At 49.7% G+C, this 14,459-nt stretch overlaps 1 protein-coding gene across 1 annotated transcript in view; it reads left to right on the top strand.

The window, feature by feature from the left end:
• Positions 1–380: 380 nt before the first annotated feature.
• MAP3K21 (mitogen-activated protein kinase kinase kinase 21) overlaps positions 381–14,459 on the top strand; it is a gene marked incomplete at both ends in the record, with an annotated part of 37,943 nt that continues 23,864 nt past the window's right edge. Inside the window, 2 exons of the mRNA XM_081299729.1 lie at positions 381–1,185; positions 12,471–12,651. Coding sequence (XP_081155855.1) covers positions 381–1,185; positions 12,471–12,651 — 986 coding nt within the window. The remainder of the gene's footprint in view (positions 1,186–12,470; positions 12,652–14,459) is intronic.

Genomic DNA, 14,459 nt, shown 5'->3' with positions numbered 1-14,459 from the left:
GCGGGGACGGGTCTCCGCCCTGGGAATAGACCTGGAGAGGATTTGTGGCCCTGGGAGGCGGGGCGGCCCGGGGCGACGGAGGAAGCTGGGCGGGGAGCTAGGCTGAGGAGCGCGCGACTGGGCGTCCGAAGGCCCAGAGCCACCTTGGGACGACCGTGCCCGCGTCCATGGGTCCCGCTGCAGCAGCAGAGACTGCCAAGCCTAAACTGGGGCTAGGAAGGGCCTTCGGGTAGTGGGCGTGACCTCCGCATTCCTGGGGCCGTGCTCCGCTCCCCATACGCCCACCCTGGGCGCAGACCGCGACGCCGCTGGAAGATGGGCGCCCCAGGCCGCCCGGGAGACTGAGCTAAGCCCGCTGTGCCGCGCCCTTGCGGCCGCGCATGGCACTTACGGGTGCCCAGGGGGCGACCCTTAAGCCGGGATCCCCGGCCCAGGTCGCCCCCGCCAGCGCCGCTTCCTCGTTGTCAGCCTCCTCGGGCGGCGCGTGCCCTGCGGGCGCCGGGCTGTGGGCTGCGCTCTACGATTACGAGGCGCGCGGCGAGGACGAGCTGAACCTGCGGCGCGGCCAGCTGGTGGAGGTGCTGTCGCAGGACGCCGCTGTGTCGGGCGACGAGGGCTGGTGGGCCGGCCAGGTGCAGCGGCGCCTGGGGATCTTCCCCGCCAACTACGTGGCGCCGTGCTGCCAGGTCGCCTGCCCCGCGCCGCCCCCCGCGCCGCCGCCGAGACCCGGCTCGCCCGTGCACGTCGACTTCGAGAGGCTGGAACTCAAGGAGCTCATCGGCGCCGGCGGCTTCGGGCAGGTGTACCGCGCCACCTGGCAGGGCCAGGAGGTGGCGGTGAAGGCGGCACGCCGCGACCCGGAGCAGGATGCGGCGGCGGCGGCGGAGAGCGTGCGGCGCGAGGCGCGACTCTTCGCCATGCTGCGGCACCCCAACATCATCGAGCTGCGCGGCGTGTGCCTGCGGCAGCCGCACCTCTGCCTGGTGCTCGAGTTCGCCCGCGGCGGGGCGCTCAACCGCGCACTGGCCGCCGCGCCCGACCCGCGCGCGCCGGGTCCGCGTCGAGCGCGGCGTATCCCCCCGCACGTGTTGGTCAACTGGGCTGTGCAGATCGCGCGCGGCATGCTCTACCTGCACGAGGAAGCCTTCGTGCCCATCCTGCACCGGGACCTCAAGTCCAGCAACAGTAAGTGGGCTGGCGGGGCTCCTAGGACCCTCCCCGGGAGCAAAGAAGCGGTGGTCACCGCGGGACCCCCAGGCGATTCTTGTGTTCTTCTGGTCTGGGCCTTTCAGGCTGAGGCCAGGCAGCTTTGGAGCAGGTGCTCCTGCCCTGACTTGCTGCCCTTGGGCGTCTTTTTAAAGAGGCAGACCAGATTTGCTTGTAGATAAAACCTTTGTCAATATCTGTACTGGCAGGAACCCTTGGGGGCAGTAAGAGCAGGCAACAAGAAATGATATGTCCTTTGTATGTTTGTGTAAGCCCCCTTGACCATTCTTTGAGGTAGGAGTGCAAACTGAGGTAGTGTCCTTGGACAGTTAGGCGCCCTGGCAGCCCTCTAGCCTGGTGGCCTTTCACTGGCCCTTTACAAGTGAGTGTTGAGGTTGCCATTTTCCCTGTCCTGTCAGTTGAACTCGCAGCCTGTGCATGCTGTGCCCTCAGCTCAGTTCCCGTCCCCCATATTCTGTTCCTTAAATATGGCTTCATGTCCTTTGACTTTTTAAAAAGTTGTTTAGTTGTCAACGGACTTTTGTTTATTTATATGTGGTGCTTAGAATGGAACCAAGTGCCTCCCACATGCTCGACTAGTGCTCTGAGCACAACCCTGGCCCGACCCTTGACTTATCCGAAGGTTTTTTCCATTTACCATCTCTGTGTATAAGACAGAGGTGATTTCACCTACAGGTTCTGTGTATGAGACATGGTTTCGTTCTAGATGGGTAGCTTTTTTTCTTCAGATAGGAAGTGCCTGTCTGAGCCAGTATGCACTTGTGGGTTAAAATCAAGTTTATTGTCCTTGCATAGGTACTTGAAATCCTTAAAATCCGGCCTGTGCCTTTATCTTTTTATAAACAGGTTGTATTTTTCTGGTGTCAATAAAGAACTGACATGTGACCTAAATCCAAATACTGTTAACCTTCACTGTATAGAAGGGTTAATACGGTGGCTGTTTGAAATAACTTCTTTGCTCTTGAAGACCACTTCATATGAGTGAAATGAAATGCCTTGGAAGATTAAAGGCTGTAGCCGGAGCTGGCATCTGCCTGCTGCAGTAGCGTCGTGTCTTTCAGCCTTATAAAACCTGCTGGGACTGGAGGTGGTTCAAATGGAGCCGGTGTCCTCCAAGAACAGAAAGAAGAGTGACCAGAAGAAATGACAGATCTGTTGTATGTTTGTGTAGATTTTTTTTCTATCAAAATTCTTCAGTACTGAAATTATTTAAAAATTGCTAATGTAGCATTCACATTATAGGAATTGTGAATGCTTTGTTTTGGTTATGTATATGGTCAGGTTTCATTGTGTGATCCCGTGCTCCCCAAATCTCTCATAACCCTGATTTTAATGGCATCAATGATAGGAGCATAGCCTATCAAAATGTGACATGGAGGAGGGTCAGTGCCCCAGTGTATTCTCAGTGCTCTGCAGGGCTGGTGAAAGACTTTGGGACTATTTGTTTTAAAACTGTGTTACAGTAATGACACACCATTTTCAGTGTATTTCAGATTCGGTGTCTTGCCAAACTTAAGTTTTTGTAGGTGTCTCACATCTGGGACCATGGGACACAAATCGGCTAAATTGTAACAAGAAATACTATGGCCCTGGAAGAATAACTGTAGTCTTATTGACACCGGAAAAACTTGAAGAGCACAGATGGTTGTGCATGTAGTAGAGTTTTTGTACTTTGAAAGTGATTACATACTGCTACTTGGTTTTTGAGAGTTCTTACCCTCAGAACACAGTGCCAGACATCCCACAGCATTTTACTTTCTGTCATCGTCAGGTGAGGTCACCTTGGCTTCCAAAGGATCAGTTGGCTAATCACTAGCCCAGCCAAGTATTTGTTGCAGTGTGGCCATTAGTATAGTTATGTGATGGGTGCAAAATGAAATTTTGAATAGAGCCTTAAATGTGCAAGTCACAGTGCCTGGCGCAGCCTTATTCTGCCCGCCTGGTTCTATTTGTTCACTGAGCAAATGAATTCTCGCATGGTGCTTGAAGCTGGGACTTCTTGCTCACTTTTCCCAGTGTAGCTGATACTCCGCCACAGCATGCTTGTTTGACTTTATTCATTGTTTGCTAATGGTGGTAGTAAGTTAATGACCTTGTAAACTAGACCTTAAAAGTCAATATTGAGCTGTATTTTCACTCTGCAGTCTACTCACATAACAGAGCTGGTGGAAGTCTGTGGAAATTATTCTCTAAAACAAATGCTTAAGTTTGTCAGAAGAATTTATTATTCTTGACAGGTTTTCTTTCATCTTTTAATTTTAATGGGTCTTAAGTTTTATATCACATCTTGCAAGAAATACCTGCAATGCAGTGAGTTAAAACGTTTTGATGGTGTAGGCAGCTTTGTCCCTTCCCGGCCCATGGTAGCAGATCGAAAGTTGAGCCAGGTTTGCAGGTTGTAAAAAGTGAGTTTCGTAACTCCCAGGGGACTGCTGCCGTCCTGTCTGCCCACCCCAGCGAGACATGATACCAGGCCACCTTGGGCCGCTGCAGAACTGCCAGTTTTACATGTGCATCAGAGAGGAGAGAAACACTGAGGTTCCATGAAATTTATGTAACCCTGTGCCAGGCTCCTCCAGGCCCCAGGGACAGAGTAGCAAACCAGAGGACAGTGACAACATCCTTGCCATCATAGAGCTTGGCCAAACAGGTAAGGGCCTGCATTCATGCATTCACCTGTGTTATCCAGCTGGCGCTGCTGACAGTGGTGGTGGAGCAGAGGGACTGTTTCAGACAGGGATGGGTGGCCAAGGAAGCCGCTCTGAGAAAGGGCCCAGGGGAGTCCAGGAGTCTAGCCCAGACGCAGGCAGAGGAAGAGGGAGCAGGCCTGAGGAGTGGGGAGTCCAGTGAGACTGGAGGCCAGAGCTGCAGGCGCTCAGCCGCCCTGAGCTTCCTCTTCCAGGGTCCTGGGAGCTTTTTGTACTAAGGAATGGTGCGATCTAACTTCTGTTTTTATTTAGTGTATTTGTGTTTTGCAGTGTTGGGGGTCAGACCCAGGGCCTTGGGCATACCAGGCCAGTGCTCCACCACCCAGCCACATCCCAGCTCCCTGACTTCTGTTTTGAGAGGCCACCAACTGCTGGGCAGAAGGGACTTCTGGGCTGAGGACAGGCTGTTGCTGCTGCTGCCTGTGGGAGGGGCTTTCTGGGAGTTGGGTGGAGACCAAGGATCAAGGAGATCTCAGGAATTGAGGTGGGCATTGGAGTGGGCTTGGTGTTCCCGCTGAGCCAGTGAGTGGTGGCGGCCTTCGGGTGTTCCTTTCCTTTTGTAGCAGTGGTCGCTGTGTTCTGCCTTTGCCATTCTTCAAGGAAAATGACATCCTAGGGAGATTGAGCCTCAGATGTCAGTGGCTCTGAGGTCAATGACCAAACATCTTTTATCCTGCTTTTTTTTTTTTTATTAGCCTGTTTTGAATAATTATTACTCATTTACTTTATGGTTTACAAATACACTACACCTGTAGTCTACAACTAGGCATAAAGTTGTATTTTTTATGAAATGCAATCTAAAGCTCTAAGAGAGACTGCCAAAGGAATCTATGTATTTTTAGTTTTTCCTTTAATATGTTGTAATCAAAGGAACTGGTTGATAAAATTATAGCAGATGTAATAATAAATAAGGTATTTCAGGCCTTCTAAGAGTGGCTTGGGGCCACTCTTAATTACGCTGTTATCAATTAAAAGATACCTATCCTGCCCTCTTCTACTCTCTCACCAAGATACACTGCTCCCTGGAGGGCCAATTCCTGTTCTAGGGCGCAAGGGCAGGTAGCACAGACTTCCCAGTGGCCACTGAGGCATGAATGTGCTCTTGAAATAAGATGAGCAGGGGCTGAAGCTCAGTGGTAGAGCGCTCGCCTAGCATTCTTGAGGCACTGAGTTCGAGCCTCAGCACCACATAACTGTAAAATAAAGATATTGTGTCCACTTAAAAAAAAAACCCTAAAAAATACATATTTTTTTTTTTTTTAAAGATTAGCAAAAAGCCAAGGCAGAAACTCTCTTCCTCGGCAGGGTGATGCTTGCCTATTCAATGTGAATAGGCCACTTCTTAACTTTTACTCCTGGGGAACGGCTGTTCAGTTTCAGATTAGCAGACTATACATAGTGTTCACTCTGTAGTCAGAGACGGGGAAGAGAGGGGCGGGCCGTCCCCCTGGTCCGAAGTTGCCCGTGTGCCCTGCATCTTCCCACAAGCATGTGGGTGTCCACCTTCACTGGTGGCAGACGTTGGCTTCAGGTCAGCCAGAGCTGGAAGTGAATCAGTGTTGCCACCTGCTAGCAGGTAACCTCGGTTTCCCACAGTGTGTATTGATTTCCTGTCATGGAGCCTGGCAGAGCCCTGTAGGGAAAATCTGTTGAATGTTATTAACTCTTCAAAGGCAGCTAGATAAATCCCGGCTTGGAGAGCTTTCCAGGGAACAGTGGTGAGCAGCTAGGTGTGGCCAAAAGGAAAGGTGGAGATGGGGTTTCTGGGGTGGGAACTCGGGTCTCGTGGGGCTGTGCAGGTGTGTGTCCCACGTAGTGGTCGCCAGGGAGCTGTTGAGGTCCTTGAGGAGGAAGGTGGTGTGTGGTCTGCTGGTGAAACCAAGTAGCGGGAAGAAAAGAACGAAGCTGGGGTCATGGGCTTTATTACTGCGCTGTCAGAGGCTGTCAGAATGGCATCAATAAAAACATAAAAGGACTTACTGAGATGCTGGTTTGAGATCAGTTGCTGATCATCATGCCCCAAGCTCTGGTTTTAAAATCAGTTTGTTTAGTGAGTTTGTTTAGACTACTTTCTTGCCCTGATTTCTCACTCTCTTTAGAGTTGTAAAATATTAATTCAGTTTTCTGTAGGGCTGATGGATGTAACTGTGAAAGTCCTTAACCGTCTCCAGTATCCCCAGAGCCTCCCCGCACAGAAGTGTCCCCCACACAGGACTTGAGCCAGCTGAGGGGTCCAGGGTGAGAGGTGCTGGAAGAACTTTGACACTTTATTTGCCTGATACTTTAATTTTCCACAAGTGACCCCCAGTGAGTGTGAGCTTAATTTTTAAAAAAATCATCTTCTCTAAATGCTGCTTCCCTTTGGGCACTTCTCGCTAAATAATGGTGGTGACAGGAGCAGCAGCCACCCTTGATGTGGGCCCCCAGCTTCTAGGCACTTCTGTACTTCATGCCATGGCTCCTGGGGCCTCTGAGAAGGGCCTGGCCACCACGCCCACAGGATTAAGTTCACTGTGAAGCTAGTGGGTCAGCTGGTCAGAGGTCCAGGGCTAAGGTCAATCCAGGGCTTCTGCGTCTAGCACTTGACTTCTTACCCTTCCATGTTGCCCAGATTGACAGTTTTTGAATATTTGTTTATAGGACCCAAGGGAGCATTTATGTATGTTGTGTATAAATCCTCCCGTCTGCAGCAATTGATATCTGTTGTATTAGATGTTAAAAATATTTAATAATATAAAAACAGGAATAGCCCCATTGATAAATGGGTTTATTGAAATGATAATCTAAAATGATAATTGAAATATTTAATATAGGTTATTATTAATTATAAATTTAAAATATGTAATGATATAAAAACAGGAATAGACCCATTGCATGTTGACATCACATTTTCAGTGGGAGAAAAACCCCACATTTTTAGAACAAATTCAGCACAGAGGGCGCCATTGTGTGACATGCAGAGTCTCGCTGAGTGGCAGACCGTATGAAGTCTGGGTGTGCGGAGTGCTGAGTGGCTGGCGTGCTGCTGTGCACTCTCTCTTGCCATCCTGGGGGGCTGGGGTCCTTGGCACTGGTTGGCCCTGTTGGCACAGCAAGCACTGTCCTTCTTAGCACCTGCACACCTTCCTAAATCACTAGATCAGTCCCCTCGTGAGCTTTTACAAATAAACTTCTGTGTCTCATTTTTGGATACTCTGATTCAGTTGATGTTACTTGGGAACGAGTCACGTCTTTCTTTTCTAGTATCTTGTTTTGAAAATCCCGAAATATTTGGAACTGAAAGAATTCTAAATTAACTTTTCCATACCACCACTTATTCGACTCCACCCCCAAGACTGTGTAGCTCCCCTCACTGGTCGGACCCCCATGTCCCTCCTCTTGGCTTAGGGTGGAGCAGGACATTGTTTTGAAAAGCTTACATAGGATTCAGGTGTCGGGCCAAGTCTGGGAACTACTACCCCAAGGACAGGGTGTGTGGATTCCTGCATGAAGTTGGTCTGGGGTGTATAAATCCTCCCGTCTGCAGGCTGGATCCCAGTCAAGGCAGCTGTCTAATGGTCATCTCTGACTGGTCACAGGAAGTGCTAGGTGAGACTCGGCCTGGCTTATTCTGGCATGTTCCAGGGAAAGGAACATCTCCAAGCATTTGTCTTCTGAAGTTGGGGGACAGATGAGGCAATTGTGGTGTGTGAGGCATTGGCTCTGACTCCACCCCTCTGACCCACCCTTCCCCAAGGACCCTGTGAGCTGAGGAAGATCAAGTGGGATCCTCTGGCTGGGCAGACTCCCAGGAAGGGCCTGAGAGGAGGCATTTCTGACTTTGCAGGCCACGTGGTCTTTGGCCGCTCCTCAGCCTTGCTGTTGTAGCCAAAAGAATCACGGCAGTTTCCAATAAAACTTTATTTACAAAGGAGGTTTCGTACCTATTTACAAAGGAGGTTTCGTACCGAATTTGGCCCACAAGTTGAATTCTGCCAACTCCCCATGTGTGTCCAAGTTGTTAATAGCACAAGATAAAAACCTACATTGTCCATTGGTGACTATGCATTTTTACATTTTGTTTAGAAACACTCTCAATGCCTAGTTCTAGTTTATTTGTGCATGAACTCGTTGGTACCTAAACGTTTTCTTCGACTCTTTATCACCTAAGAAATCATTATTATTGTTCTTTCTCCAAATTGTAGTGCCATTTACTCATGTTTATTCATGTTGGCTGAGGGAAAGGGTTTTTCTTTTTTTTTTTTTTTTTTTTTTTTAGTTTGGCTGATGTAGTTGATTCAGCCAGCCCACCCCTGAGGACAGGGCCTGAGCTCTGCCTTGTGTGGAGTGTCACCCAGGATGAGTGGCAGAAAGGACTAAATTACTATTATAGCCATTTTGTTTGCACAACTCATTGGTAACTTTTGCATATTTAAAAAATTTCAAAAAGAGCAAATTAACAAGTATTTAGGGAAGTGTCTCGATTGCACCTAGGATATGTCAACTTTCATTTCTGAAGATTTGGCTTGACACAGTTGTGGGTTTTTTTCAGATTTTCTACAAATACTGCATCAGCCTATGAGTGTAGGGTGTGGCATGAGAGTCCTGTCTCAGTCTCCTTCATTATGTGCCCTGTTAGTGAACCAAAGTACTGGCAGCAGGGGCTGATTTCACATCAATGAATCATAAACGTTTTCTCATTAAAGCTGGACATTGTGTCCACGACCACCTGCCCTGTGAGAGGTGGCTTTAGTTTTGGTGTAGGAGCAGTGTGAAGCTCTGTTTTAGCTGACTATGTCTGTGTTTTCTTTATAAGGGTGTTGTATGTATAAGCCAACTCACTCACTCATAGAATAGTTATTGATGAATTAACCACGATGTGCCAGGAACTCTCCTAGTTTCTTGGTGGTCAGTGGCAAACAAAGCAGAACAGACCCCTTCCTTAGTGCAGCTTACATTCTATCAGGCCAGACATGAAGCAGAATAAAATGGTAATATAGGTATTGTGTTGGCAGAAGCAAGTGCTCAGCGTAAAAGCTAACGTGGCAAAGCAGGATAGAGGGAGAGGGTGGGGGGAGCCAGAGGTTCTGGACCATGTGAGGTGGTCTCAGGAGGGACACCAGCAAAGGCAGGTTTGCAGCAGGGTCTGGAACAGTGAGGGTGTGGCCGGGTTGGGAAGAGCATCTTTGCTAGAAGCAAGAAATGGCACAGTCGGTGACAGGACCCAATGGGTTGTGATTGCTTTTTTTTTTTTTTTAATTAAAAAAATTTTTTTTAGTTGTTGATGGAGCTTTATTTTATTTATTTGTATGTGGTGCTGAGAATGGAACCCAGTGCTTCACACATGGTAGGCAAGTGCTCTATCACTGAGCCCCAGCCCCAGCCCCTGTAATTGCTTTTTAAAAACATACATGCTGTACTATAATTCTGGACAGAATTTTCCAAGGGGCTGAACAATCCATGCCTTGTGCTGTGTTTGAGGGGCAGCCAGTTGATCTTGTGGAGGTAGCTGGGGGACATGGTCATGGAAGGCCCAGGAAGGGGAGCCAGTGGGAAGTTACCAAGGAGCGCTGGGCATGTCTGTGGACAGATGCTGCTGACCAGGCTACCTGGTTTGCAGTCCTGAGCCAGTGCACCTCAGCGCTTCCTGCTGGAGACAGGAAGTGGAAGGTGGCCCCACCTGTGTCCTTACCTGAAACCTGGCTGGGGGCCCACTGTGTGCCCCTGGTGAGACGCTATTAGTGGTTTCAGTCAAGAGATAAGAAATTTCAGGAATTCTGCTCCATGGCCCTGAAACAGAATCCCAGACAATGGGCCGTTCTTGGAACCCTGGGCCTTGGTGTGGAGGGGCTCTCGTGCCTTGCTTTCTGCCAGCTCAAGGTCCTTGCGGCCTCCAGGTGCACTGGTTTTCATGACTGGTATGGTAGCTGTTGGACGGCACAGGGCAGGTAAATGCACATCTTTCTCACAGTGGCTTCTGGCCTGGCAGAAGCCCGGCAGGGTTCCCTGGAGTCCATGAGAGCGAATTTGAAAACTTGCCACAAACACTTTGAACCCAGGCTGTGTCTGTGTGGGAGGTCCTACGGCGGGCAGCTGAATCTCGGACTCTGTTGTAGGCCCTTCACACATCACCTGTCCTCTCTCCAGCATGACCCAAGCTGCTGGCGTGGGTGCCTGCTGTCCTTGGTACCACTCTGCCTGTCCACAGACCCGTAGGTGAGGAACCAGAGACAGGAAATCAAAACAGGAGGCACCTGGGAGAAATCCCCTGCAGAGAGAGCGAGCTCTTCCAAGGAACTGATGTCAGCTGTCAGCTGGGCTCTGCTGATGGGATGAGGCAGCCAGCTGTGGGGTCAGACTGGGCCTCACTGCCCCCCCAACCTGTGTGACTGTGTACCGTGTATTCAACCTCTCTGTGCCTCTTTCTTATCTATAACGTGGAGGCAACAGTGTCTACCTGTCGATTGTGTGGCGGGTTATATAATGAAAGACCTTTGGCCTCACCTGGCAGCCAGTGTTCTCTGCAGAGACTGACATTGGAGAAAACGGTCCCTCTTATGATCAGACATGAAGAATATCATGCCTACTGTCTTGCCCCAGTTTTTTTCGGATAGTTCATTCCAAAACCTCATACGCTTGTTTTCTCATTTTCCTTCTAAGAGCACCTGGTTGCTCTTTTAATTGAGGAACTTATTTTTCAAGGTGAACCTGAGTGAAACCCTCCCTTACCACGTGCACCGCTTTCTCTGGAGTGTGCCTTGCTGTTTGGTGGATTTGCTCAGTCACTCCGTTTTCACTGACTCTCCTTTGGTCATGAAGACTGCCTCCTGGGGCTTCTGTGAGTGAGATCATGCCGGTGGCAGGAGAGCATGCAGGGGACACTCAGTATTTGTTGGTGACTCTTCTTAATCTGGTGTTCCCATAGGGTAGGAGGGCAGGAGCCCAGGGTGGTGTCAGGGCCCGTGTGTCCTCCTCTTCTGTGGACATTCGGCTCTTATTCTGAATCAGACTCCTCAGAGCAGGTGCAGGAGCTGAAGGCGAATCTCTTCTGCCATCTACCTCCTCTTCTCCCTGATGCCCCCTCTGTTCTGTGCCCTGCCTCCCAGCTGGCTGTCCAGAGCAGGAGTTGGGTGAACACAGGTGTCACAGTGCACCATGCCTCCTGAGTGCTGTGTGGATTGCACGCAGGAGGGGAGGGTCGTTTCTCTCCCTTGGGGGGTTGGAGGGCCTCATCAAGGAGACCTTTGGTCTGGCCGAAAAGCCAGCCCGGCTCTAGAGGATGAGGTATGGGGTGCATCTCAGGTCAGTGTGCAAATGTGGAGAACTGTGGCTGCCCAGTTAGGAGTGTGGACACTGGCCTGGGTTACATGGAACCACAAAGGGGCTTTTTTTTTTTTTTTTTTTAAGTGCAGGGTTATTGGAATCTGGTTTATACACAGTGAAGTGGCCTCCTGAGTGTGTACAATTTGATGAGTTTTGGCAGATTAATAGAGTCCTGTGACCTTCACCATCAAGGTGCAGAATTTTCTTCACCCCCACGAGCTTCCTGGTTGCCCCCTTGCAGTCAGACAGATCTCCTCCGGAGCCTCTGGCAACACTGACTCGGGTGTGCCTCTCCAGAACATCCTGTGAGGTTAGAGTAGGGGCCTTCCTGTCCGGCTGTAAGTTCACAGAGTGGTTTTGAGATCCATCCTGTTGCGTGTGCTGGTAGTTTGTTCCTGGGGTTTTAAGAAGGTAAACAGTGTTGTGATGCCTGGGGGACCTGCTGCTGGTAGTGTGTGTACAGAGGAGGAGGGCGTGGCCGCTGGCTCCACTGGAGCCTCCTGGAAACCCAGGGACACCATAGGGGGTTCTGGGGACAGGAGAATCAGCCAGGGGGCAGAAGACAGGAGGGCGCCTGGAAGGCGGGACTGAACGCACCCTGCAAGCTGCAGAGCAGGAGAGGCCCCAGACTTGGTGTGAGTTCACCGCAGGAGGCGGGGCTGGGAACACCGGCACTCAGGGCCTCTCTGAAGCTTTTGCTTTTTTGCTGTATTTCAAGCTTCAGTAAAGCCATTAATGACATCTTATAAATAATGTTCAGGAGCTAAAGGATGTATAGTGAGCGTTCTGTAAATTCAGGAGACTAAAGTCTGATGGTCGTGAGTTATGGTAACATACCGTCCAGTCATGAGAATGTCTGCTTGGGCCATGAGGCGTTTCTGGGAAGAAAACAGTGTATTTTTTTTTTTTTTCATATCAGGAAAATTGTTACAGATCAGAAGTCTCAGCAAATGTTTCTTGCCCATGGAAACCCTTTCCTTTCCCAAAAAAGAAAAAATATCATCGACTAAGCTGTGTTGCAGTTGTAGATTTTCCTAAAAGTGCATAACTTGAGGCACAAGTGACCCAGTCAGGGTTATAATAGACCTGCCTGCATTAAGTTAGGAAAAACGATGAAATACAAATTCATTCTCACCTGTGCCCCAAACTCCAGTGAGATGGTGTTTTAAGTGCCGTTGAAAACCCATGACCAGAGAGCTGGGCGATGAGCGTGTCCTCCTTGGCTCTCCTCAGTCTTGCTGCTGGAGAAGATCGAGCAGGACGACGTCTACAACAAGACGCTGAAGATCACGGACTTCGGGCTGGCCCGCGAGTGGCACAGGACCACCAGGATGAGTGCAGCCGGCACCTACGCCTGGATGGCCCCCGAGGTCATCAGGTCCTCTCTGTTCTCCAAGGGCAGTGACGTCTGGAGGTGAGCGGTGGCTGTGCTGAGTCCCGTGGGGCTGGGTGGCCCTGAGCTGAGCAGCCAGGTGCACCTGCAGGGGGTTTAGGTTTCTAGCCAAGAGCCACAGGACGGGGACTCGAGGGCTCTGTAGTGGAGACCCCATGTACTGGGCGAAGCTTCCCGTGAAGTCAGGAGCTGATTGGAGCTCAAGGTCTGAGTGAAGGGCAGGCCAGGGAGTGAAAGGAGATCACCCCTCAAGCAAACTTGACTCCTGTGATTCACAGACAACTAGCATGGAAGGAGCTGGAGGAAAAGGAAATTTAGACGGTCCCTCCATGTCCTCAATGTTTCCTCCAAAGGTTGAGGGCCTTGGGGTGAGGATGGAGAGTGGACCCAGCTGGGACACCAGGTGCTGCTGCTGTCACTCAGCTGTACCTCCTGAGAGTGAATGGATAAAAAAAAAAAATGTGGCATTTATACACCATGGAGTATTACGCAGCACTAAAAAATGACAAAATCATGGAATTTACAGGGAAATGGATAGCACTAGAGCAGATTATGCTTAGTGAAGCTAGCCAATCCCTAAAAAACAAATACCAAATGTCTTTTTTGATATAATGAGAGCAACTAAGAACAGAGCAGGGAGGAAGAGCAGGAAGAAAAGATTAACATTAAACAGAGACATGAGGTGAGAGGGAAAGGAAGAGAAAAGGGAAAGTGCATGGAAATGGAGACCCTCATTGTTATACAAAATTACATATCAGAGGTTGTGAGGGGAATGGGAAAATAAACAAGGAGAGAAATGAATTACAGTAGATGGGGTAGAGAGAAGATGGGAGGGGAGGGGAGGGAGGATAGTAGAGGATAGGAAAGGTAGCAGAATACAACAATCACTAATATGGCATTATGTAAAAATGTGGATGTGTAACCGATGTGATTCTACAATCTGTATTTGGGGTAAAAATGGGAGTTCATAACCCACTTGAATCTAATGTATGAAATATGATATGTCAAGAACTATGTAATGTTTTGAACAACCAATAAAAAAAAAGAAAAAAAAAAAGGAGGGCAGAGAGAAGCCAGGCCTCTCAACAGCTCCAGTGTCCTCAGAGCTAGCTAGCCTTGGCTGTTGCTCATCAAGCCCTGCGTGGCACGTGTTAAAATCACAGGTTTTTCTCTATGGTCTTTGAGCAGCCTTGCTGACAGGCACTTCCCATATCATGCAATTCGCCCCCGAACCACACACTTCAGTGGGTTTCGGTGTATCAGTAGAGCCCATCAGCATGGTCAATGTGTAACATTTTTGTTACCCCATAAAGAAGCCCCATATCCCCTCACCCTTCAGTCTTGGGGCCTCTTCTCTCCTGGCCCCGGGCAGTAGTCTGCATGCCAGGTCTGTGGACTCGCCTGTTCTGGACATTTCATCCAAATGGAACCTTCCAGTATTTGTCCCTTTGTGCTGGCTTCTTCCACTGCATCACGAGCTTCGTTCTCTTCAGGGCCAAGTGATAGTCCCTTCTGCAGATGGGCCCCATTTTGCTCACCCATTCAACTGGCGGTGAGTGTTTGCTCTGCGTCCACTCCTGCTTACTGTGAATAATGCTGCTGCAAACACCCACATGCAGATTTCCCTGAGGACGCGGGTTTGGTTCTTGGGCACATACCCAGGAGTGCCGTGGTTGGGCCACATGGCAATTCCATGCTTAATTGTTGAAAAGCCACCCCTGCCTTCCAAAGGGGCTGTTCCTTTCTGAGCTGACCAGGTTCCTTGCCAACTGGGTTGTTAGCTGATTTTCTGACTCTTGAGTGTCCCAGGTGTGAAGTGTGTTTCATTG

The sequence above is a fragment of the Spermophilus citellus genome (assembly GCF_964194105.1).
Source record: "Spermophilus citellus genome assembly, chromosome: 6".
NCBI classification, from domain to species: domain Eukaryota; kingdom Metazoa; phylum Chordata; class Mammalia; order Rodentia; family Sciuridae; genus Spermophilus; species Spermophilus citellus.
The sequence above is the reverse complement of the archived record's forward strand: the minus strand, read 5'-3'. Positions and strand labels throughout refer to the sequence as shown.